Below are 22,711 nucleotides of genomic sequence, written 5' to 3' on the forward strand. Positions count from 1 at the left end.
CTGGGCTCGGGAAGCCGGGTTCAGCGCGGGGCAGGGCGGCGCGGCAACAGACGACAGCGGCGCCCGCGGTGGCCCGGCTCCCTCTGAGCGCGCGCGCCCGCGCCCGAGCTTTAACCGCGGGCCCCGCAGCGCACCCGCCCGCCCCCAGCCCCGGGACCCCCATAGCCCGCAGCCCAGGCGCATCGCAGCCCAATGCTGCCAACTGGGGAGGCGGGACCCAGAGCCTGGCGGTGACAAGGACCGCACAGTAGACTGCCAGGGCACTCAGGGGCTGCAGTTGACCCCGCCATTCTGGCTGCCAGGGGACCCTTCACCAGGCCATCTCCAGTCTGGGAGCCTGACCCCTCTGTTGGAAGGGAGGATCCTGGGGACTCTAGTCTACAGGGACCCTGCTTGCCTCCCATGGCTGGCAGGACATCTGTGGGGAAGAAGAGGTACCTGGAGGAGAGGGTGAGAAGGACCAAAGTCCACCCCAGCCTGGCTGGTGTGACCCGCTCTCCCTTCTTCCCCACGATCAGGCCTCTTTCTGCCCACTTGATGAAAGATCACTTCTGACCTTCAGCTTGGATAAGCCCTGTACCCCTCCCTCAGACCTTGGGCCTTGGGGGACTGGGTCCTTGTCTCTCCTGTTCTGCTCCTGGTGGCCCCCTCCCTCAGTGGCGGGTCCAGCTACCTGCTGTCTGCCTCCTCTTCTGCTGCCCTCACTTGCTGGGTGCCACCCACACTTGCTTCCTTCCCTGTCCACCTTCAGAGAAGCCACCTTTCTCACCTTGGACCCAGCTTGCTTCTTCCAACACTTCTCCTGTGATCGCCCCAAACCTCCTCCATCCCTGGAGCTCCTCTCCTGTGGACACGCTGTCTCTCACTGGGATTTTGAGAATAGAAACAGCATTTCCCTACAAACTGTTGCTGCTCCCCAGTGTCCAGCCCCTGTTGCTGACCCCAACATCCACCCCTGCTGGCTTCTAGCCCTGGAGGCTGGTGGCTGAAGCCCTACCAGGCCTCCTCTGTTCTACCCTGTTCCCACTGCCCCTCTGTTCCCTTCAGAGCTGCCCCTGGCTCTCAAAAGAGCTCCCATGGCCTCTCCTTACCTTCTGCCCAAGACAACTTGGGTGGAAGGAGCTAGCGTCCAGCAGGGTGTTTCACCTCAACCGTCTTGCCCAGTTCTCAGGTCATCTTGGGACAGGTGCTACCATCTCCCCATTATGGAGTCCTGGAACACCTCAGAATCTCCCAGAAGCACAGCTGAGTTTGGAACGGAAACTTGCCCCCAATCCCAGCAAACACCAGCACTGGCCAGGCATCTGCTGGGAGCTGAGCTGAATGCCAGGTGGTGTGAGGACGAGACTTTGGGCAGCCCAGCCTGCAAGCTGTTCCCACCACCCCTTCTGAGATCCCAGGGATGGGACATCCTGGAAGACCCAGCCACTCTGCACCATGATGACTTCAGGGCAGAAGCCTGCACCCAGCCACAGCCCAGCTGCCCCTGCCCCTGCCCAGGCTCAGTGCACCCTCCACACAGACCCAGACCCAAGGCCAGAGTTAGCCCTCCAGGCCCCCCTCCTTCCCATCCCACCAACCCGCATGAATTTTGACTTCCCAGTTAGAAGGTGATAGCCAGTCATCTATGGCTCCAGGTGTCCTGCTAACGTGCTGTGACAATAACAATATTGTGTGTTATGCAGAATGGGAGTGGAGAGACCCTCTGGGTGTGCTGTCTTATCCACTGCCCAGCGCCCACAGGAGACAGGTGAGGGACCCCATAAAGACATCCCACAGGACTTCTGCCCACCTACGTGGCCCTCTGGGGTCATCGGCCTGGTGTACTGGGGAAGGGGCCATTGCCTTATTCCTTCTGCGGGCTGAGGCTCTGGTCTTCATTAAGTGTAGAGGCCCGGGGCCTGGATGCACTGGGCAAGTATCCTGGAGGGCAGGAGGGGTGGTCTGGCCTGGCCACCTTGTGGTGCTGAGCTGGGCAAATGCAGACCCAAAGAGCAGACACTCCCCATGTGTCCCTATTACCACTGTTTACCAATGACGAGTGCTTGCTTCCCTGAATGCTGAAGCATAACACCGAAAAGCACGCCGAGGCCAGTGGAGAGTGGACAGTGGAAGGTTTACTAAAGGACAGCAGAGAAGACTTCTCCCCGGAGGAAGAAGGGGACCGGAAAGGCGGAAAGACGGAATCCGTGGAAGGGCCAGGTCTTCCCTTTTTTATAGCTAAGGTTCAGCTTTCCCACACTCCTGCCCTTGTCCCCCGTTATCCTGCAGTGATGGAATGCAGGTGGGAAGGCCCAAAAGGTGGGGGACAGGTGGGCTGGAGGAGTCATCTGGGCAGGAAGGGCCTGGGGCGGTTGATCAGCACCTCCCTGCTTGCCGGGCCTGTTTCATTAACAGTTCCTTAGGATGGGCTCCAGTGCTGCTCTGGTTCCCTGGACTCTGTTCTCTATATGTCCTCCATTTTCTTTATCTTACTCGATATTAGCCCCGATTTACCTAACTGCACTAACTACTATCTGTAAATCTGGCTTCAGTTTCCAGGCCATGATGGTTCATTTATTCCTTGGCAGCTTTGTTGAGAGATAATTCACATACCCACCACTCGCCCACCCCATGGCTTCAGCTCTGTCCTCGTGGGATGTCCTCGAAGTCGTGATCGCCCCAGAGAGTAACTCCCTGCCCTTTGGCCAGCACTCCCACGGCCACCCAGCCCACTGCAGCCCCCAACCCCTTTCTGTCTCTGTGGGGCTTCCCTGTGGGGGGGGGCCCACCCTGCAGTGCACCCTTGTGAGGCAGCTTCTCTCCTACAGCGTGTGTTCAGGGGGCCTGTGCCAGCGTGCTAACAGTACTTCCTGCTTTGTTTGGGGGAATGCCGGTCCATGACTTGCTTACTTGCCCACTGATGGATGCTGGGCTGTTTCTGCACCGTGGCTAGAGTGACCAAGGTGCTGTGAATGCCTGCCCAGCATGGTGTGGACCTGCCCTGGATCCTCAGGTGCACACAGACATGCTGCACATGGAGCTGTTTCCACTCACAGCTACGCAGCTTTCCACAACCCTGCATTGTTTCACACCCGTCCACAACGTGAGACTCTAGCACCTCCTGGGTGGGAGGTGTACCTACTGGCTCTGCCCCACGTGTCCCCGGTCCCCCGTGCCGGGGCAATGTGGCATCCCTTGGCGTCTCCTTGGAGACATGTGTTCAGATGTAGTGTCTGTCTCCTTGTTGGGCTGCAGAAGTCCCTTGTCTGCTCTGGGTGCAAGGCACACGCTGCTGCTCACCTCCACGAGGCGGGTGGATCCACACTCAGCACTCAGGGAGGGTTGTGGGGGCCATGCCTGGCAGCAGCTGGTCAAAGCACACTCACAGCCTCTGTCCATCTATCTGTCCACAGTGGTCAGGGTGGCACCCTCATCTGTAGGATGAGGGGCTGCTGTGTGTCCACCTCTGTGTCCAGGCTGAAGCCACGGTGCCCGCCAGTGCCAGTTCCCTGGTGTGATGTGGGACCCTGGAGGGCAGTGGGCCCCCGGCAGCACCTGGACTCTGTTCTGTCACCCGGGCCTGCAGGTGGTCGAGCTGGCCTTGCAGGGAGGCACACCTGTTCTCACACGGATGGTACACATGGCTGCTCAGCAGTGCCACCTGCTTCTGTGGTCGTCACCAGGTGGTGCTGTCACCGTTGTCCTCCCGCCTTCAGAGGTGCAGGGAGGTCTGCAGCATGGCAGGCATTGGCCAGCTTACAGTGTGGACTGCGAACAGCAATGTCCACATTGTCCAAAAGTGACCCCAGGCTGAAGACACCTCCCAGCACAGTTTGCTCCTGGAGACAACAGGGCCTCCCTGTGGGCTGGCCCTGGACTCCACCACGGCCTGACCAACTCCATCCTCCAGCCAGGGCCATACGCAGCCTTCCCTGTGTGTGGAAGTCTCTCTGACACCATCGTCCACCTCCATCCTGACCATCAGACTGGGGCAGCCACTGGACACCTCCACCTGGTCACTGACCTCAAGGCCAAAGGGGGAGAAGGAAGTGGAGGTGGCCGTGTGTGCGTGTGTGTGCATGTGTGTGTGTGTGTATGCATGCACACAACTGACTTCATTTGTGCCCGCCAGAGCCGCCAGGCTGGGCCTCGGAGGCACCATCCTCAACGCCCCCTCAGTCTGGATCTAGCTTCCACTCACCTGGCATCCGGCTGCCGGAGGTTTCTGGGGATCTGGAGGGTCCTGCACAGTGCAGCCTTCCTGGGGCAGCTGTCTGCAGTCTGCAGGGCTTGCTCCTCTCTCCTTCACTGTGTTCCGAAAGTACAAGAAATGCTGGTGCCTGCTCGCCCGTGGCCAGTGTGACTGGCATCACTGCACATGGCCTCTTTATGAGCCCGGGGTCTTGCTCCGGACAGACCGCAGGGCCTGAGAAAACCTGCCTGGTCAGTCTTGCCTGTCCCCTTCCATGCATGACTGTGGTTCTGAGGGTGTTCGCCTTCACCTGGGCGGGTGCTTGCCATTTGGGGAAGGGATCATTGTGCTCACAAGTACATAAGATGACCGCCATTGCCCACCACCCTTCCTGGAGCCCCCTGCTCTCTGCAGGTCTCTCCCTGGACCCCGGCGGTCTGGCCCAATGGTGGTGGTGCAGGAAGTGCTGGCTGCCGGCTCCCACCCGCCTTCCCTTCCAACCAGCACGCCAGCGCTCTGGAGGTCCCTCCAGTGGCCTGCACAGAGCCCTCAGCCTGGACAGCGCAGGAGTCTCGCCTTTCAAGGGTGACTGAGAGTGGGTCTGAAGCACAGGGCCCACCCCGGCACTCATGGTGGTCACCAGGCCACCAGGCCCTCAGAAGTGGGTATCCTTCCCGACCACCATCCTGACCGGGAGTCCTCGGACACACGTGCACCGCGTATCGTGCCCTCCTCAAGGGACCAAGCTGTGTGCCTGGCAGGGAGGTGCGGCCTTCGGCATCGGCAGGGACCCCACAGACGTGTCTGGGCACCAGGAGGGAAAGCACTCCCCCAAAATGGTGTCCCCAGGTGTCTTCGTGCTGTGTCCACAGCTAGCTGGGCTCCTCACAATTGGTCCTGGTCCTGCTGTCCCCAGTGGCATGCTTCCCATGACCCTGCCAGTGGTCAGCTCCACAGCCGTGTCCCAGACACTCCCCACAGGTCAGCTCCGGTTGCTCTACTGAGAGCTTCCAGTGGGCAGTGAAGGCAGGAGGCCAGAGTGGAGGGAGCAGCTGGGCCTGTGTCCAGGCCCAGGGGCCAGGGAACCCAGAGAGAAGCAGTGTCCAATCCCAGGCCCCTGGCTGCAGGACAGAACGCAAGGCCGGGAAAGCGTGGGCCTTGGAGAAGGAGGCAGGCTGTAGATAGGAGGGAGCTTTGCCTGTGGCCTCCTCCCTTATCTCTGTGGACAGTTTTTGCTGCCTGGACACGTGTCCAGCCTGCTCAGGAAGGTGTTCCCCCACTGCCAGTTCCCTGTGGTCCTCCTGATGCTTTTCATGGACCTGGTCTACACCTGCTGGGGCCCTGCCCTTCCTTCTGCCCTGGCCAGGGTGCTCCATGTCTGCCTAGACAGAGGCCACCTTCTCAGCTCCAAGGGACCCCTGAGCTGCCTGTCTGCACCATCATGAGGAGTCCCTGGTTCCAAGGTGGCAGTGAGTCTGGCTGTTGTCACCACTAAGAGTCCCGTGGCTGTGTCGGCAAGCTGCTCTGGCTGCCTGTGGGCTGGTGAAGTCGTCTGTCTTTGGGGTGGAGGACATGGCTCTGGTGGGGTCTGCATCCATAGCCCAACTCCTCCTCCAGGGCCCCAGGAAGAATACCCCCAGGCCCCAGGGAGGGGTGCTGTGGGCTCTGCCCATGAGCACATGATCAGCAGGTGCTCAGGAGCCTTCCACCCGCAGCCATGACAGGCACTGGACTTCAGGGAGGGGCCTCCCTTTCCCTGGCATCTTTGTCACCCAGGCCTCCAGAAAACACCCCTTAGTCCTGCAGAGAGCTTGCAGGAGCCTGCAGGGAGCCTGCAGGGAGCCCAGAAACCCAAAGGCCCTGGGGAGAGGAGTGGCAGGAGCACATTGATCGGCCCCTCAGGCCTACGGAGTGCATCCCGTGGGTGCTGTTTGAGCAGCCCTGAGGTCTTGGGACCAGGCCACAGAGGGTGCATGCTGGGGGCTGCTGCAGCCCCGCCTGGGCTGAGGGCCTGCAGGACAAGTGTGTGCTGAGGTGGTGTGAGGCGTTAGTCCAGTTCAGCCAAGGGAACCCCACGCACCCACTGGAGGCCCACCATCGCCTGCAGGGCCAGCACATACCTCCTGCCGGGCCTGGCTGGACTCGTACACCTGGAGGGCAGGCCTCCCACCCCCCAGCCTCCTGCAGGGACGGAGGCCGCCAGCTTGAGCCTCCGGGAGGGGCCTCCGGGCTGGTTGGAGGACTGCGGGCCACTTCTCCCTCCCACACCCCTGGGAGAGGCTGGGTAGGTGTGGGAGTAGCCAGGGGAGGCAGGCCAGAGGGTGGCCTCTCTCCACACCTGGGCCCTGCTGGGTGTGAGCCGATGTCTCTGGCCTTTCTTCTCCACCTCAGCCCAGAGCCTGTCCTTTGGGACACCAGGCTTGCCCCACCGCTCACAGGCCTCCAGGCTCCCTGAGGAGGGTCTCAGGGTGGAATGGTAGGGCTGAGATGAACATTCACAGTTTGGGAACAACAGGAAGTGCTTGGTCACTCATGAAAACACTCAGAAGTGCCCAGAGTGGTTGAACGGAGAATGCTGGACGTGGTGGGTTGCTGTGGGCCATACGCTTGGGTGGGAAGGCTGCCAGGGCACCGACGTCCTCCTGCCCTTCCTGTCTCCAGCAGCCAGTGGCTCAGCCCGCGTGCTCTGGACATCAGGCCGACAGCTAGAGACAGACCATGCCTGGGAGGAGGCACTGGGCACAGGGAGGTGGTCAGGGCACGAGGGGCAGGAAGGAGGCGAGTGGCCAGAGGGGAAGTGGTCCCGATCCTGGGAGCCCGTCCCAACCCTGCTGTCTGTCCAGTGTCCTCTTGCCAGTGGACACAGAGCAGTCCCCCTGGTCCTGCTGCGGGATTCTGGGGTTCCCTGCTGAGCAGCCGTGGGCCTGTCTGGGCGGCTGGACTAGTGCATGGACGCCCACAGCACTGTGTGGGGAGGCCTGGCCACGAGCTGAGGAAGACCGTCCACACGGGGCGCTGGCCTCGAGTTCCCTGCAGGAGTCTCCGGAGATCTCTGAAGGCGCAGGTCTGCATCTCAGGCTGGGGACAGGTCAGCCCCACAGCAGGTTCACCGATCACCCCCGGGGAGCAGCACCCTTGGGCAGGCCCAGCCGTGGGGAAGTGAGACGACCCCGTGACTGGAGAGGGGACAGCACTTATGAGGTGTCCGCGGCCCTGTAGCCCCTCTGAGAGGCTCCTGAGTGGGCAGGGCCCCTGCCTGAGCCCGCTCGGCCCTGCCCAGGAGCGGCGTCCTTCCCACCTGCCTCAGTCCCAGAGCCCGGAACGTGGGCCCAGGAGGAGTGGAACTAGTGTCCTGTGCCCAGGGGCTGGACAGTGTCTCCAGCCACCCACGAGGGCCTGGCGCAGGTACGCCAAGGGTGTGGAGGGGACGGGTCCTGGGCACACACCTGGCCGCCTGCTTCTCTGTCTCCATCACCGATCCTGGTTCTCACAACACAGTGAGACCTGCCAAAGTCATCGGAATCTGGCCAAATAACAAATAAATAAATAAATAAGGCACAGAAATATCTCCAGGAAATGGCGAGGGTGACGTCCTAGAGGCCAGAGCGTCCCCCGAGGTTCTTGCCACTGGACGAGTGGGACGACTCCACTGACCAAGTGCCGGCTGTCTTGTGCTGACCCTGTGGAGTGGAAGGTGTGACGGGACGGCTGAGCCGCGACCCGGCCCCCCAGGGGAGCCACCCCAGCCGGCAAGGCAATGACGCGCCCTTCCCTTGGGCTGCCCACACCCACACGCATTTCTCAGGGATGCTCTCTCCTGGCTGTAGTTTTGTGAATACAACGTTTATCATCTTTTCTTATTTTGACAGTTCTGCACAATGGTTATAGGAAATTTAGGAAAAAGGAGAATAATATCAAGAGGACAACCACCAGGACCCTCCCCAGGCAAACCCCCCGCCATGTCCTGGCTCCCTGTTTTGCTGACCATTTCAAGACCACTTCCTCACACAGGGACAGTCTTTGAAACAGCTTGGCTTCCCTCCCTGAGGCTCCAGGGCAGGACACCAGTAGCTTCCTCTGGGCTGTTCCCTGCAGAGAGTATGAACCACGCCGTCTCCCAGGCTGGCTTCCTCCCCCAGCTGCCCCCTGAAGCTTCCCTGGCCAGGGGAACTGCTTTCACTCCTGGACCACAGAGCCCCACTGCCTGTGGATGCTCCTGCTAGGCTGGCAAGGCATCCTCGTTACTGCCAGGGTTCTGTCTTTGACTGTGGGCAAGGCTGGCATCCGAACTCAAGGTCCACGATTGCATCTCACTTTCTACTGAGGCATTGTTTATTGATTGGAGTGTGCTTTTCACATATGAAGGCTATGCTTTTTCTCTCATTTAGCTGCAGACATTCACCTTCTTAGATTTGTCGTTAGTTTGATTCATAGAACTTTCTACTATGTTTCTAGGTAGTAAAAAACTGCATTTTCTTATTTATTTAGTGGTGTTTGTTCTCAGAGGAGCTTTGTCCCCTGGAAGGGCTTAGGCCATTTCTCTACTGGGCCAGACGAGCCATCCAAGGTGAGAAGCCTCAGCTGCGTGGATTTCTCTCACCCCCTTCGCCACCCTTTGGCTAGAAGACCACCTGGTCACGGGCTGTCCAACACCCTAGGCCCTTAAGGTCCAGGCCCTGCATGACCTGAGTAAATATTGCAAAACCTGACCTGGGGTCAGGGCAGGGGGCTCTTGTGTTAGGTGCCCCAGTCTGGCTGGGCACAATTCACGAGCCACACACAGGCCGCACCACACCAGCTCCTCAGGAATTCCCTCAGAGCCCAACGGCCACCACCGGCTTCCCACGAGCCTCTCAACCCCCACTCCTCCTCTCTTGAGGCCGATTGGCTGGGTCGTGTGGGCGGAGCCAAAAGAATCCCCCAATGAGCAGCTCCGTGGTCTGAAAGGGCAGGGAAACAGCCCAATGAGCATCACCGCAGAGGAGCCAATCAGCTGGCAGCTGGAAGTTTGCTGGGGCCACGGTGAACCAATCAGCTGGAAGTTTGCTGGGGCCCCTTCGGCTGTGGCTCTCAACAGTTAGGGACGTCTCTTGAGGCTGCCTGAGGCTTGGCAGCTCCATGGGGAGGGCCTGGAGGCCGGGGGGAGGGAGAGGCTCGGCTGCTTCCCCAGACTGGCTGCCTGCAGGGCCAGACAAGGCCTGGTCTGCCTGCTCTGCACCTGTGTCACCAGGCACACGGGGGCCCTTGCCCAACTGAACAGGCCATCCAGTCTTGAGATGCGGGCGGTTCCTCTCCTTTTATCCTGGTAATGGGCATAATTGAGGCCGTCTGCAGCCAAAGGGTGGATTTTAAGGATGGAGGGAGGTGGCTGTAGCCAGCAGATGCCAGGATGGGCCTGGCACCTGGAGGCAGAGTGCCCGCCTCCCACTGAGGGCCGACCTGACCACACCTGTGAGGCGGGGCAGGCACTGGCCCCAAGGGAGGCCTGGGAAGGAAGGGCCGCAGTGGTCTCCCTCCCTATCCAGAGCCCTCCCTACCTGGCCCAGGTCATGGGCCAGGCGACACACGTCACTTGAGTTGGGACTCAGGGACATGCAGTGCCCGGCAACGAGGCAGCTGAGAGGTGTGGGGTTCTGTTCTGAAGCCACAGAGGACTCCGCGGCCTTACAGAGGGGCCCTGTGGACCACTGCTGCATCAGGCATGGGCCGGCCAGGCCCAGGCACCAGGACAGTGGCTTTGAGCCTGAGCAGGGAGGGGCTGGCCTCTCCTGGGCAGGAGGCCCTGGGCATGAGGCTAGGCTGTGGGAAGAGCTCCCTAATCACTCTTGGGCTGGGGCGACCAACTTCCCTGCATGTGTCCTTTTGAGGGGCTCTGGTGGTCTGTGCTGCCCGGCTCCCCAGTGTGGATACGTTTGGCCATCAGTCAACTTCCGCAGTCTGGCTGGGCACAAATCACGAGCCACTGAAGCAGGAACAAACTTTATTTTTGAATTGCAAGAAAAACCTCACACACGCTCCTGGGGAAATCTCCCGAATGCCACGTGGCTCCTCCAGGAACCCCGCAGCCGGAAATATCTCCTCCGGAAACCCCTCGTCCTGCACTTCCCCAACCAATGGGAACTCCCGGGGAATCCCTGGAAATCTCCACGAGACCTCGAAAGTAGTGCGAGAACTCAAAAGTAGCGGCAGAGGCGGATAGTAATGCCTCGCCTATCAATCAATACTATTGGCAAAATGCCAGGGGCCATACAGACTCCGCTGGCTCTCAACATCTCCCCCCTTCTGTTTAATTAAACAACAAGTAATATGGCTTAGGGACTGTGCCTGTTAGGTAGTCCAATTCAACATATGGTCCTTACCCGTCATTGGATGAGCTGACCTCTAGGCGTCAGCCTCCTGTCTTAGGTTGGTACCACTGCGATTGGATCATACCCGTCACTGACTACTGGTCCAGCATACAGCCATACTTGTGGATAGGCCTTTGCACCAGTGGGGGGTGAGGTTCTTTGCCTCACCTCTGTTGGCCCCCAAATTTTAGACCATCACTAGTAGAAGGGAGGAGGATGCAAAATGCCACAACACTAAGCCAATTGACGGCTCCTTTGAAAAATTGTACCACCGGTGACACCATCAGCAAAGATAGGCCAGCACTACCACAATTCGCTGCACCAACAGATAGTTCACAATGCATACAAGTGATACATAGTCCAGGCAAGTTCTGCAAGCAGTTCAAAGCAGAGGAATCTGTCAATATGTCCATTTCCTCCCAAAGTAAATCGACTCCTTGATTGAGCATTACTTGTTGAGTTATTATTCATTAATGCATCAGTTTATACAGTTTGTTGTGATAACTATCGAGGAAGCTGTAGTTTGGTTTTATCTTTGTCTTCACCGGCACTGGGAATGAAGATAGGAATTCTGGCAATGATGCTAAGAAAAAAATTATGTAACATTCCAACAGGCACTAAGAAAACAATTTTTTGAACAATTTACATTATCCTGAACAGAATTATTAAATATAATGAAAAGGCAAGGTGAAAGTAAACAAACAGATCTATTAACCTCCTTATTTGTTTACATATTAAAACAATTTTCAACAGCTGTTTACCCAATTTAAATTAAACCATTAAAATCACGTGAATAAAAAAAATTCATATCCATTTATTCATGAGCACTCCTCATATATGATCTATGGACATACGCACATACAGACATACAACACAAAACAGAAGTGTACACACATAACATACAACACATAAGACAATAGTAAAGGCCTTGTAGCTTTACCTAGGTGAAATCTCCATTGCAATGTTTAAAAACTCCACAGTCAAAAAATAAAACTGATCAGAAAAACATTAACCTAGGTCTGTATGAGCTCAAAAATAAAATAGAACTTTATGCTGTGGGAAAAAGGCAATAATAAAATAAATATTGAAAAGAACATCCTGGTTAATCACAGTCGCAGATGTAAGAATAGCCAAACTGGAGCTCTGGATATCAGCTGTTATGCATTTGAGTCAAATCACCTTTTTTTTTTTTTTTTTCCGTCCGTAGAATTCACTTTGGTTAGTTTCTCTGGAATCCAAATCGGCTGTTGTTCTCCCTGTGGAAACACACAAACAGACCCCCGACTCCAGACAATCACTGGGTCAGGACCTTTCCATTGTCCTGTTAGAATATCCTTCCAAAGCACCTTAGGCTTATGTACATTTTTTGGACACATATGTCTTTCCGCAGCACTAAGCCCTGATGAATCCAAATTTAAAAAGTTTAGAGTAAAGAGGGTTATTTTAAGTTTATCTTTGGGGAATATATACCCCTTCCCAATTCCTTCTTTTTGCTTTAATAAGTACATTTTAATAGTTTGATGAGCTCTTTCAACTATGCCTTGTCCCTGTGGATTGTATGGGATTCCTGTTATATGAGTAATGCCAAATGATGAGCAAAATTGTTTAAAAGAGGTAGAGGTATAGCCAGGACCATTATCTGTTTTTAACTGTTTTGGAACGCCCACAGTGGCAAAATTTTGTAAGCAATGAGCTATAACATCTTTAGTTTTTTCTCCAGCATGAAGGGAGCCCATCAAAAATCCGGAAGAAGTATCAACTGTAACATGCAAATATTTTAATTTTCCAAATTCTGGCAAGTGTGTGACGTCCATCTGCCAAATATGGTTAGGTATCAGTCCTCTAGGATTGACTCCAAGATTAACTTGTGGTAAAAAGGTCACACAATTTTGACATTGTTTTATTATTTGTCTAGCTTGTTCCTTAGTTATTTTAAAACACTTTTGTAAAGTATTAGCATTGACATGGAACCTTTTATGAAAATTTGTAGCTTCTTCTAGTGTACAGAAAATATGTATGTCATGTGTAGTTTTATCTGCTAAATCATTGCCCAAACTAAGGGCTCCAGGCAATCCTGTATGTGCCCTAATATGTCCTATAAAGAATGGATCTTTTCTGTCCCATATTAGACTTTGTATAGTGGAAAACAAACAGAAAACAGTAGAGGAAGGGGAAATCCTACCAGCATCTTCAAGGGATAATATAGCATTAACTATATACTGACTATCAGAAAATAAATTAAATACAGAATCTTTAAACATCACAAAAGCTTGTAAAACTGCGTTAAGCTCTACCTTTTGAGCTGATTGTTTGGGCACTAAAAATGTAAAAGTTTGATCAGGGGTAACTACTGCTGCTGTACCATTATTTGACCCATCAGTGAATACATTTGGAGCATTCATGATAGGGGTTTTTCTTGTCATTTTTGGAAAAACTACAGGATGCAAAGACCAAAAAGACAACAAAGGATTAGATGGTAAGTGGTTATCAAATGAAACATTAGATTTGCACATGATTATTGCCCAAGTATTTAACTCATTAGCTAACTCATCAATTTGATCCATAGTATATGGAGTAATAATTTTATTGGGAGAAATTCCAAATACTCCCTTAGCTGCTTTTATTCCTTTGAGTATTAATTGTCCTATAGCCTCAGGATACCTAGTAAGAATAGTGTTAGGAGAATAAGATAAATGTATCCACAATAATGGACCTTCTTGCCAAAATATAGGAATATTTTTTGTTGGTATTACAATAAATAATAAAGGCAAAGTTATATCAGTTCTATCCAAATGCATATTTTCCATAAATGTTTCAATGATTTTTAATGCCTTTCTTGCTTCAGGCGTTAACATGCGGGGTGAATTTGGATCTGATGGACCTTTTAGGATATCAAATAAAGGTCCCAACTCTCCTGTTGGTATGCCTAGATAAGGCCTTATCCAATTTATGTCTCCTAATAACTTTTGAAAGTCGTTAAGTGATTTGAGTTGATCTACTCGTATTTGAATTTTTGGTGGACAGACCATGGTTGAGGATAATAGAACTCCTAAATAATTAATTGGAAAATTTAATTGTACTTTATCTATTGCTATCTCTAGATTATAATTTTTTAATAAGTTTGTAATTGTGGCATAACATTCTAGCAATGTGTTTTTAGCTTTGTGTGCTAACAATACATCATCCATATAGTGAAATATTTGTAGTCCAGGATTTTGATTTCTAAGTGGCTGGATTGCTTTGTTAACATAACTTTGACACATAGTTGGACTGTTAGCCATCCCTTGAGGGAGTACTTTCCATTCATATCTCTGATCAGGACCTTCATGATTCAGTGCAGGGATAGTAAATGCAAAACATGGACTATCCTCAGGATGAATTGGAATTGAAAAAAACAATCTTTAATATCTATAGCTAAAACGTACCAGGTTTTTGGCAAAGCAGACAATTGAGGAATCCCTGATTGAGCAGGTCCCATAATAACCATCTCATTATTAATGGCTCTTAAATCTTTCAATAATCTCCATTTACCAGATTTCTTTTTGATGACAAAAATGGGAGTATTATAGGGAGATACGGAAGGTTGTATATGTCCCTCCGCTAATTGTTGTTTGACCAGGTCATGGGCTACTTGTATCTTTTCTTTAGTCAGGGGCCACTGAGGAACCCATACTGGTCTTACTGATTTCCAAGTAATTTTTATTGCCTCAGTGACCCCTTCTGAAAACCCAGTACATGTCTATTTATTCCTTGATCTATTTGAATTGGTGCTGCTATACCTTGTTCTCCTAATCTTTTTTCTTTCCTGAAACCTTGTTTAGCCCTAATAGTGGGCACATTTGGATTGATGTTACTTGTTAACGTCAAACCTAATTGATCTAGGACATCTCATCCCCATGAATTTATAGGAAGATTATCCAATACATAGGGCTGTATAGTTCCTTCACATCCTTCAGGATCCTTCCAATCTAATACCATTGCACTTCTATGGGGATTAGTTGCCACTCCTAGGCCTCGAAGCGTTTGAGTGGCTTGTTGTAATGGCCAATGTTTTGGCCATTCTTGACAAGATATGATGCTAAGGTCTGCACCTGTATCCAGTAGCCCATTAAATTCATGTCCTTGAATATTTAGTTTTAGCATTGGGCGAGAATCTAAATTTAAAGACAGCATAGCCCAATCTACACCTGTGGAGCCTAATCCCCTGGAACATCTTTCTTTACTACTACTGGAAAATTTATCATGTAGGCTTGGTATTATTAGTAACTGTGCTATTCTATCTCCTGGTGAAATTACTGATATACCCTTTGGAGAACTAGCTATAATTTTTATTTCAGCTTCATAATCGGGATCAATTACCCCGGGACTTATTATAAATCCTTTTAGAGTAGAAGAACTGTGTCCTAACAATAAGCCTACTGTTCCTTGGGGAAGAGGTCCTTTTACCCCTGTGGGAATGATTTGAACTCCCATCTCTGGAGTTAGTACTGCTCTGGCGGAGGCGCAGATGTCCAACCCTGCGCTCCCTCTGGTTCATCTGATGAGAGATCTGATGGATAATGTGTCCTGGGCACTACCCTGATGCTGTTGCTGGGTTCCTCCATGGTGTTTCTGGGTTCTTCCAGTGCCCTGTACATTTGTGGTCATGGGCCCCGGAGCATTGGGTCCCCCTGTCTGTTTTTTGGCAATGGAGCTCGATGCCTTTCTCTACGATATTGTGGGTGAACACCTGGTCCTTGTCCATTTTTTGATAACGGAGTACCCTCTATGGTGGTTTGAGAACGGCATTCATTAGCCCAATGTCTCCCTCTACGGCATCGTGGGCAAATACCCGGTATTCTATTCCTTTGATACCTAGCTTTGTTAAACCCTCCTCTTATGGGGCAACTCCTTTTAAAATGTCCTGTTTGTTCACAATTGTAGCATGTTTTTGGCCTAGCATCTAAAGCCTGTTGTACTGCTGCCAAGACTTGTCCTTGTTCATTAATGTCTCTACATAATTTAATATATGTGTTTAAATCTTCGTGTCTCAATGGTCTAATGACACCTCTGCACCAACGATTTGCTTGGTCGTAAGCCAGTTGTTTTATAAATGGCATTGCTTGTTCTGTATCCCCAAAAACTCTGGAAGCTGCTTGAATAAGCCTATCTACAAATTCAGCGTAAGGTTCATTAGTTCCTTGTATTACCTTAGATAACTGTCCTTGTAAATCTCCATGCTCCTGTAGAGTTTTCCATGCCCTAACTGCATCTACAGCAATTTGTGCATATACGCCAGGATCATATTCAATTTGTTGCCATTGACCCTCATAAGGTCCTTATCCTAACAACATATCTAGGTTTCTTTGAGGGTAACCGGCTGCTGCATTTCACCTAGCTGTCTCCCTACAAAATTCCTCATTGGCAACCTTCCATAACAAATATTGTCCTCCATTTAGCACAGATTTACACAAACTAGCCCTACTGCTGGCGTCATGTCCAAGTTGGTAATGGATTCGACCATGCTTACCGTGAAGGGTGCTTGAGGACTATAGGTTGTTACAGCCTCCTTTAACTGCTTCACTGTTTTGAAATTTAAAGCATGGTGAATTCGCTGCCCTCCTGCCTGCTCAAGTACAGGGCATGCTAATCTCTGAGGTCCTTTCTCAGGATCCCATCTATCAACTACGGGGGTTGAGGGCCACTCAGCTGTCTCCGTAGGTGGAGCTGTTGGTTGAATTACGCCCTCTGGTGATAGAACGATGTTAGTAGCAGCCTCCTGTTGTAGCTTTTTCCCTAATAGCTGTTTCTCCTCTAAGCTTTCTTCCTTTAAATTTTCTTCCTCTGTCTGACTAGCTTGAGAGACCTTCTCTTTTGCTTGATCTAAAATGTCTTTCTCCATGGTCTGAACCTCTAACAATTTACTTAACACTTTTTCAGTTTGTTTTTTACTAATTTCTAATCTGTTATAAAGATAACGCAACCCAATAAGATAACACAAAACAAAACCGAAACAGAATGAAGCAAAAACGGAACAAAAGATCGTTGTATCAATTTTCCTATTTTCTTGACATGTGCATTTGTGGTCTATTTCTATCTCTTCCTCAGGGGCGAACAACTTCAAACCTTGAGCCAACCATTTTTCCCAGTCTGCCTGAGAAAATTCTAGGGATAGGCAGCTTGAAACAAACACAAAACAAATCAAAACAAGAACACATTGTTTTTTAAAATGGTCACCCATTCTCTCGCCTTCCCTTAGGGGCAAGCAATTTCACTTACCCGGAAGTTTCAGACGTTCCCCGTACAGGCCGCCAATTGCCACAGTCTGGCTGGGCACAAATGACGAGCCACTGAAGCAGGAACAAACTTTATTTTTGAACTGCAAGAAAAAACCTCACACACGCTCCTGGGGAAATCTCCCGAATGCCACGGCTCCTCCAGGAACCCCGCAGCAGGAAATATCTCCTCCGGAAAACCCTCCTCCTGCACTTCCCCAACCAATGGGAACTCCCGGGGAATCCCTAGAAATCCCCACGAGACCTCGAAAGTAGTGCGAGAACTCAAAAGTAGCGGCAGAGGCAGATAGTAATGCCTCGCCTGTCAATCAATACTGTTGGCAAAATGCCAGGGCCATACAGACTCCGCTGGCTCTCAACAGTCATCCTCCCACCTGACCTTGCCAGAAGGCTGGGACACAGCTCCTGGGTCCAGGGCAGCGCTGCTCTGCACAGCTCACCAGGACCTCCCCCGCTGGGCTGCCTGTCCCAGGTGGCCCTCCTGGGACCCAGTGCAAGCTGGGGAGTGCTCCTGGCCATCCTACTTGACCTCCAGGCTCTCCTCCTGGAAGTCCCAGCCCGTCTCCTAAATCCCTGGGCTGGCCCTCCCTATCTACCCCCGATGGCACCCGTCCCTCCTGCTGCCCACCCTGGGGACCACCGTCAGGGCTTCACTCCGTAGGGTCCACCTCATGGCACACACCAGGGCGGAGGCAGCATGAGGCCCCTGCGGGCGCTGAGGTCCTCCTCCCAGGCCCCCCCCCAGAGCCTCTCCTTCAGCCTGAGCCACTTGTTACCAAGTGGGAGACGAGGCCCCTCCTCTGCCCAAGCCCCGCAGACCTCCGTCTCCACGGAGGCAGTGCACGGGGCCCGGCCGTTCCTTGCCCACCCACCAGCTGAGAGCACTGAATGCTGGGGGTCTGTTTTCAGTCAGGGTGGAGACTCAGGACCCTCTGCCCGCTATCTGCAGGAAGGAGCTCAGCAACCCCTCACTTGCTCTCCCGCTCCTGTGACAGTGGCCACATTACTTACCCACTAAGGGCCCCACACTCAGCAGGGAGGTGGGATACCCAGGAGCAGGCTGGCCCAGCTGCCCTGCCCTGTGTGAGCCTGGCTGTCCTGCTGGGGATGCAGTCCTGTGTGCTTCAGGAAGCCGGGCATGGGTGAGTGCCACGCAGGGCGCACAGGGAATGTGTGTGGCTGCAGCCTATGGGCGTGTGCTGCAGAAGCCCTCCCTGGTCAAGGCAGGGGCTCTGCATGGCTGGAGCAGGAACTGCAGGTATCTGGCGGGCCCACTGGTCCTGCTAGGGTTCACGCCATCTCAACTGCTTCTGTCCTGGAGCCCAACGCTGGCACCTGGGCGCCCTGCATTACATTTGGGTTGGTGTGCCCTTTGGGGAACTGACCCTCACCTCTATCAAGTTAGAGCCAAGCTAAAAGGACTGTTGTTTTCATGTGCTGGGGTCTGGCCTCTCCCTGAGCTGACCACTTCTACCCTCACTGGGCTGTTCAGGGTGGTCGTCCACAGAGGTCTGGCTCCTCCGCCATGCTGTCTTCCATCTGCCCGTCAGCCCACAGGCTCGGCTCTCTTCTGACTTGGGGATCAGTGGAGTGTGGTCTATGACCTGTGTTTTCTCTTTGCTGGCTCAATAGCTGTGACTGTTCTTCAGAGTCTGCTTTTGGGGCTCAGCCACACCCCAGCTCACGGCTGTTGCCCCCGGGCGCTGTGCAGATCTGCTTGCAGCCCTCCTTGTACTCTGCTGCCTGACCTCACCCCGTCCCACGGTGCCCTCCCTGTATGAAGGGCTCCAGAGGATGTCTCTGTCCACCGGCCGGCTCTGCGGCCTTCCTCCTGCGGACTGTGCTGTGCGCGGGCAGTCTCAGCTGCAACTGTCTTGCGGAATCTGAGCTTTGTTTTGAATGACCATTTTACTGGGTGAGACCTGAGGCTGAGGGATTTTTAATGCTGGGAAGGTTTGCCTGTTCTCTTCCGTCCACAGTGAGGAAGCTGCTTCGGGCTGAGGTTTATTTTTTTTAATTTATTTATTTTTTAAGAGAGAATGAATTTTTTAAAATATTTTTTTCAGTTTTTTTCGGCAGACACAATATCTTTGTTTGTATATGGTGCTGAGGATGAAACCTGGGCCACACACCTGCCAGGCGAGTGCACTACCGCTTGAGCCACATCCCCAGCCCTGAGGTTTATTCTTGAAGGTAGAGTTCTTCTCTGGTTGCTACTGATATTTTATTCTTGGTTTTAAGCATTTGATTATGATGCCACTTGGTTTGGGTTTTATGTGTATTGTGCATGAGGTTTATTGAGGATCACAAATTTGGGGGTTTATAGTGCTCATCAAATTTTGAAAAAAATCAGCTGTTATTTCTTAAGCATTTTATCTTCCTCTCTGGGGACCCCCCTTTGCCCATGCCTGGCGCCCTGCAGGTCTCCCTACACCTGCATCTTGTCACTCTTCCCAGCCTGTGAGGTGCACTTGTTCTCCATCATTCGCTGTTACCGTCAGACCCAGTCGTGGCTGGGCCTGGTCCCAAGTGTGCGCAAGTCACTGAATACTGTGCTTTCACCGTCACTGATTTCTAATCTGTATACGTATTAATTTTACTTTTCTGTTAACACATTAGCTATTGGGTATTCAAATAACCTTTTAGATTTTGCTTTCTAGTTTTTATTGTGGTCTGATAATGTTATGTCTGTATCTGTTTTTCTTTCCCTCCCTCCTCTCTCCCTGCCTCCCTCCTTCTCTCCCTCCTTCCTTCCTTCCCTCCCTCCTCCCTCCCTCCTTCCCTCCTTCTCCCCCTCCTTCCCTCCCTCCCTCCCTCCTTTCTCTAACCCTAACCCTAACCCTAACCTTCCTTCCTCCCTCCCTCCTCCCTCCCTCCTTTCCCCCTCCTTCCCTCCTTCCTTCCTCCCTCCCTCCTTCCCTCCCTCCCTCCTCCCTCCCTCCTTCCCTCCCTCCCTCCCTCCTTTCTCTAACCCTAACCCTAACCCTCCTTCCCTCCCTCCCTCCTCCCTCCCTCCTTTCCCCCTCCTTCCCCCCTTCCTCCCTCCCTCCCTCCTCCCTCCCTCCTTCTCCCCTCCTTCCTCCTTCCTCCCTCCCTCCTTCCCTCCCTCCCTCCTTTCCCCCTCCTTCCCCCCTTCCTCCCTCCCTCCCTCCTCCCTCCCTCCTTCTCCCCTCCTTCCCTCCTTCCTCCCTCCCTCCTTCCCTCCCTCCCTCCTTTCCCCCTCCTTCCCTCCTTCCTTCCTCCCTTCTTCCTCCCTCTTCCCTCCTCCTCCCTCCCTCCTTCTTCCCTCCTTCCCTCCTTCCTCCCTCCCTCCCTCCTCCCTCCCTCCTTCTCCCCTCCTTCCCTCCTTCCTCCCTCCTTCTCCTCTCCTCCCTCCTTCCCTCCTTCTCCTCCTTCTCCCTCCTCTTCCCTCCCTCCCTCCTTCTCCCTCCTCCTTCCCTCCTCTCTCCTTCCCTCCTTCCTCCCTCCCTCCTTCCCTCCCTCCCTCCTTTCCCCCTCCTTCCCTCCTTCCTACCTCCCTTCTTCCTCCCTCTTTCCTCCTCCCTCCTTCCCTCCTTCTCCCCCTCCTTCCTCCCTCCCTCCTTCCCTCCTTCTCCCTCCTCCTTCCCTCCCTCCCTCCTCCCCTCCTTCCTCCCTCCCTCCTCCCTCCCTCCTTTCCCCCTCCTTCCGCCCTTCCTCCCTCCCTCCCTCCTCCCTCCCTCCTTCTCCCCTCCTTCCCTCCTTCCTCCCTCCCTTCTTCCTCCCTCTTCCCTCCCTCCCTCCTTCCCTCCTTCTCCCTCCTCCTTCCCTCCCTCCCTCCTTCCCTCCTTCTCCCTCCTCCTTCCCTCCCTCCCTCCTTCTCCCTCCTCCTTCCCTCCCTCCCTCCTTCCCTCCTTCCTCCCTCCCTCCTTCCTCCCTCTTCCCTCCCTCCCTCCTTCCCTCCTTCTCCCCCTCCTTCCCTCCCTCCCTCCTTCCCTCCTTCTCCCTCCTTCTCCCCTCCTTCCCTCCTTCTCCCTCCTCCTTCCCTCCCTCCCTCCTTCCCTCCTTCTCCCTCCTCCTTCCCTCCCTCCCTCCTTCCCTCCTTCTCCCTCCCTCCTTCCCTCCCTCCCTCCTTTCCCCCTCCTTCCTTCCTTCCTCCCTCCCTTCTTCCTCCCTCTTCCCTCCCTCCCTCCTTCCCTCCTTCTCCCCCTCCTTCCCTCCCTCCCTCCTTCCCTCCTTCTCCCTCCTTCCCTCCTTCTCCCTCCTTCTCCCCTCCTTCCTCCTTCTCCCTCCTCCTTCCCTCCCTCCCTCCTTCCCCCTCCTTCCCTCCTTCCTCCCTCCCTTCTTCCTCCCTCTTCCCTCCCTCCCTCCTTCCCTCCTTCTCCCTCCTCCTTCCCTCCCTCCCTCCTTCCCTCCTTCCTCTCCCTCCCTCCTCCCTCCCTCCTTCTCCCTCCTTCCCCCTTCCTCCCTCCCTCCCTCCTCCCTCCCTCCTTCTCCCCTCCTTCCCTCCTTCCTCCCTCCCTCCTTCCCTCCCTCCCTCCTTCCCTCCTTCTCCCTCCCTCCTCCCTCCCTCCCTCCTTCTCCCTCCTCCTTCCCTCCTTCCTCCCTCCCTCCTCCCTCCCTCCTTTCCCCCTCCTTCCCCCTTCCTCCCTCCCTCCCTCCTCCCTCCCTCCTTCTCCCCTCCTTCCCTCCTTCCTCCCTCCCTCCTTCCCTCCCTCCCTCCTTTCCCCCTCCTTCCCTCCTTCCTACCTCCCTTCTTCCTCCCTCTTCCCTCCCTCCCTCCTTCCCTCCTTCTCCCCCTCCTTCCCTCCCTCCCTCCTTCCCTCCTTCTCCCTCCTCCTTCCCTCCCTCCCTCCTTCCTCCCTCCCTTCTTCCTCCCTCTTCCCTCCCTCCCTCCTTCCCTCCTTCTCCCCCCTCCTTCCCTCCTCCCTCCTTCCCTCCTTCTCCCTCCTCCTTCCCTCCCTCCCTCCTTCTCCCCCCTCCTTCCCTCCCTCCCTCCTTCCCTCCCTCCCTCCTTCCCTCCTTCTCCCCCCTCCTTCCCTTCTTCTCCCCCCTCCTTCCCTCCCTCCTTCCCTCCCTCCTTCCCTTCATCCTCCCTCCTTCCTCCCTCCCTTCTTCCTCCCTCCTTCCTCCCTCCCTCCTTCCTCCCTCCCTTCTTCCTCCCTCCTTCCTCCCTCCCTTCTTCCTCCCTCCTCCCTCCCTCCTTCCTTCCCTCCCTCCCTTTTTCCCTCCTTCCCTCCTTCCCTCCCTCCCTTCCTCCTTCCTTCCCATCTTTCTTTCTTTATTGGTACTGTTCAATTTCCTGAAGATTCAACAAGATTGTGCACTTCCATTTTGCTGGGTCCTGGCTTTCTATCTAACACTTTAAGATTGACAATTATCTACTTAAATAAATTTTAAGGATATTTTAAATTTACCAATTGTGGGTGTGTGAGACAGGCAAACTGAAGTCTGTGGTTGTGGATTTGTTGCTTAACTCCAGTTATATTTTATATTTTGAAATCTGTGTTTGTGACACATGAATAGCTTGGCTCCTTTCTCTCCTGGGTTGAATCTTACAAACCTATAGAATTTACCTTCTTCCACTTAATGCATTTCACCACTGATTTGTTTTGTTTAAGGGTACTAGTGACCCCCACATTTCCACATGTCCCTGGCCTCTCTCCCTCTCTGTCATTTGGTCTGGAGGAGTCAGCTACGCTTTCTTTTTATTTCACCACCACGTGGAGGTGGGCACAGCATGAGGGTGGAGACAGCTGTTTCTTTTTTTTTTTTCATTTTTTAATTTTTCAAATTTATTTTTAATCCACCTGCGTTTTTCCTCACAATATTTTTCTCTGATTTTTTTTATTTATATGTGACAGCAGAATGCATTACAATTCTTATTACACACATATAGAACACAATTTTTCTTATCTCTGGTTGTATACAAAGTAGATTCACACCAATTCATGTCT

The 22,711-nt window shown here is 53.4% G+C and overlaps 1 protein-coding gene across 1 annotated transcript in view; it reads right to left on the minus strand.

Annotated features, from left to right (window-relative positions):
- Window positions 1–110: 110 nt before the first annotated feature.
- The window catches only part of Trip13 (thyroid hormone receptor interactor 13), a 27,298-nt gene continuing 4,697 nt past the window's right edge, over window positions 111–22,711 (minus strand). Inside the window, exon 6 of the mRNA XM_077109539.1 lies at window positions 111–202. Coding sequence (XP_076965654.1) covers window positions 111–202 — 92 coding nt within the window. The remainder of the gene's footprint in view (window positions 203–22,711) is intronic.

This window comes from Callospermophilus lateralis, chromosome 5, assembly GCF_048772815.1.
Source record: "Callospermophilus lateralis isolate mCalLat2 chromosome 5, mCalLat2.hap1, whole genome shotgun sequence".
Lineage (NCBI taxonomy): Eukaryota > Metazoa > Chordata > Mammalia > Rodentia > Sciuridae > Callospermophilus > Callospermophilus lateralis.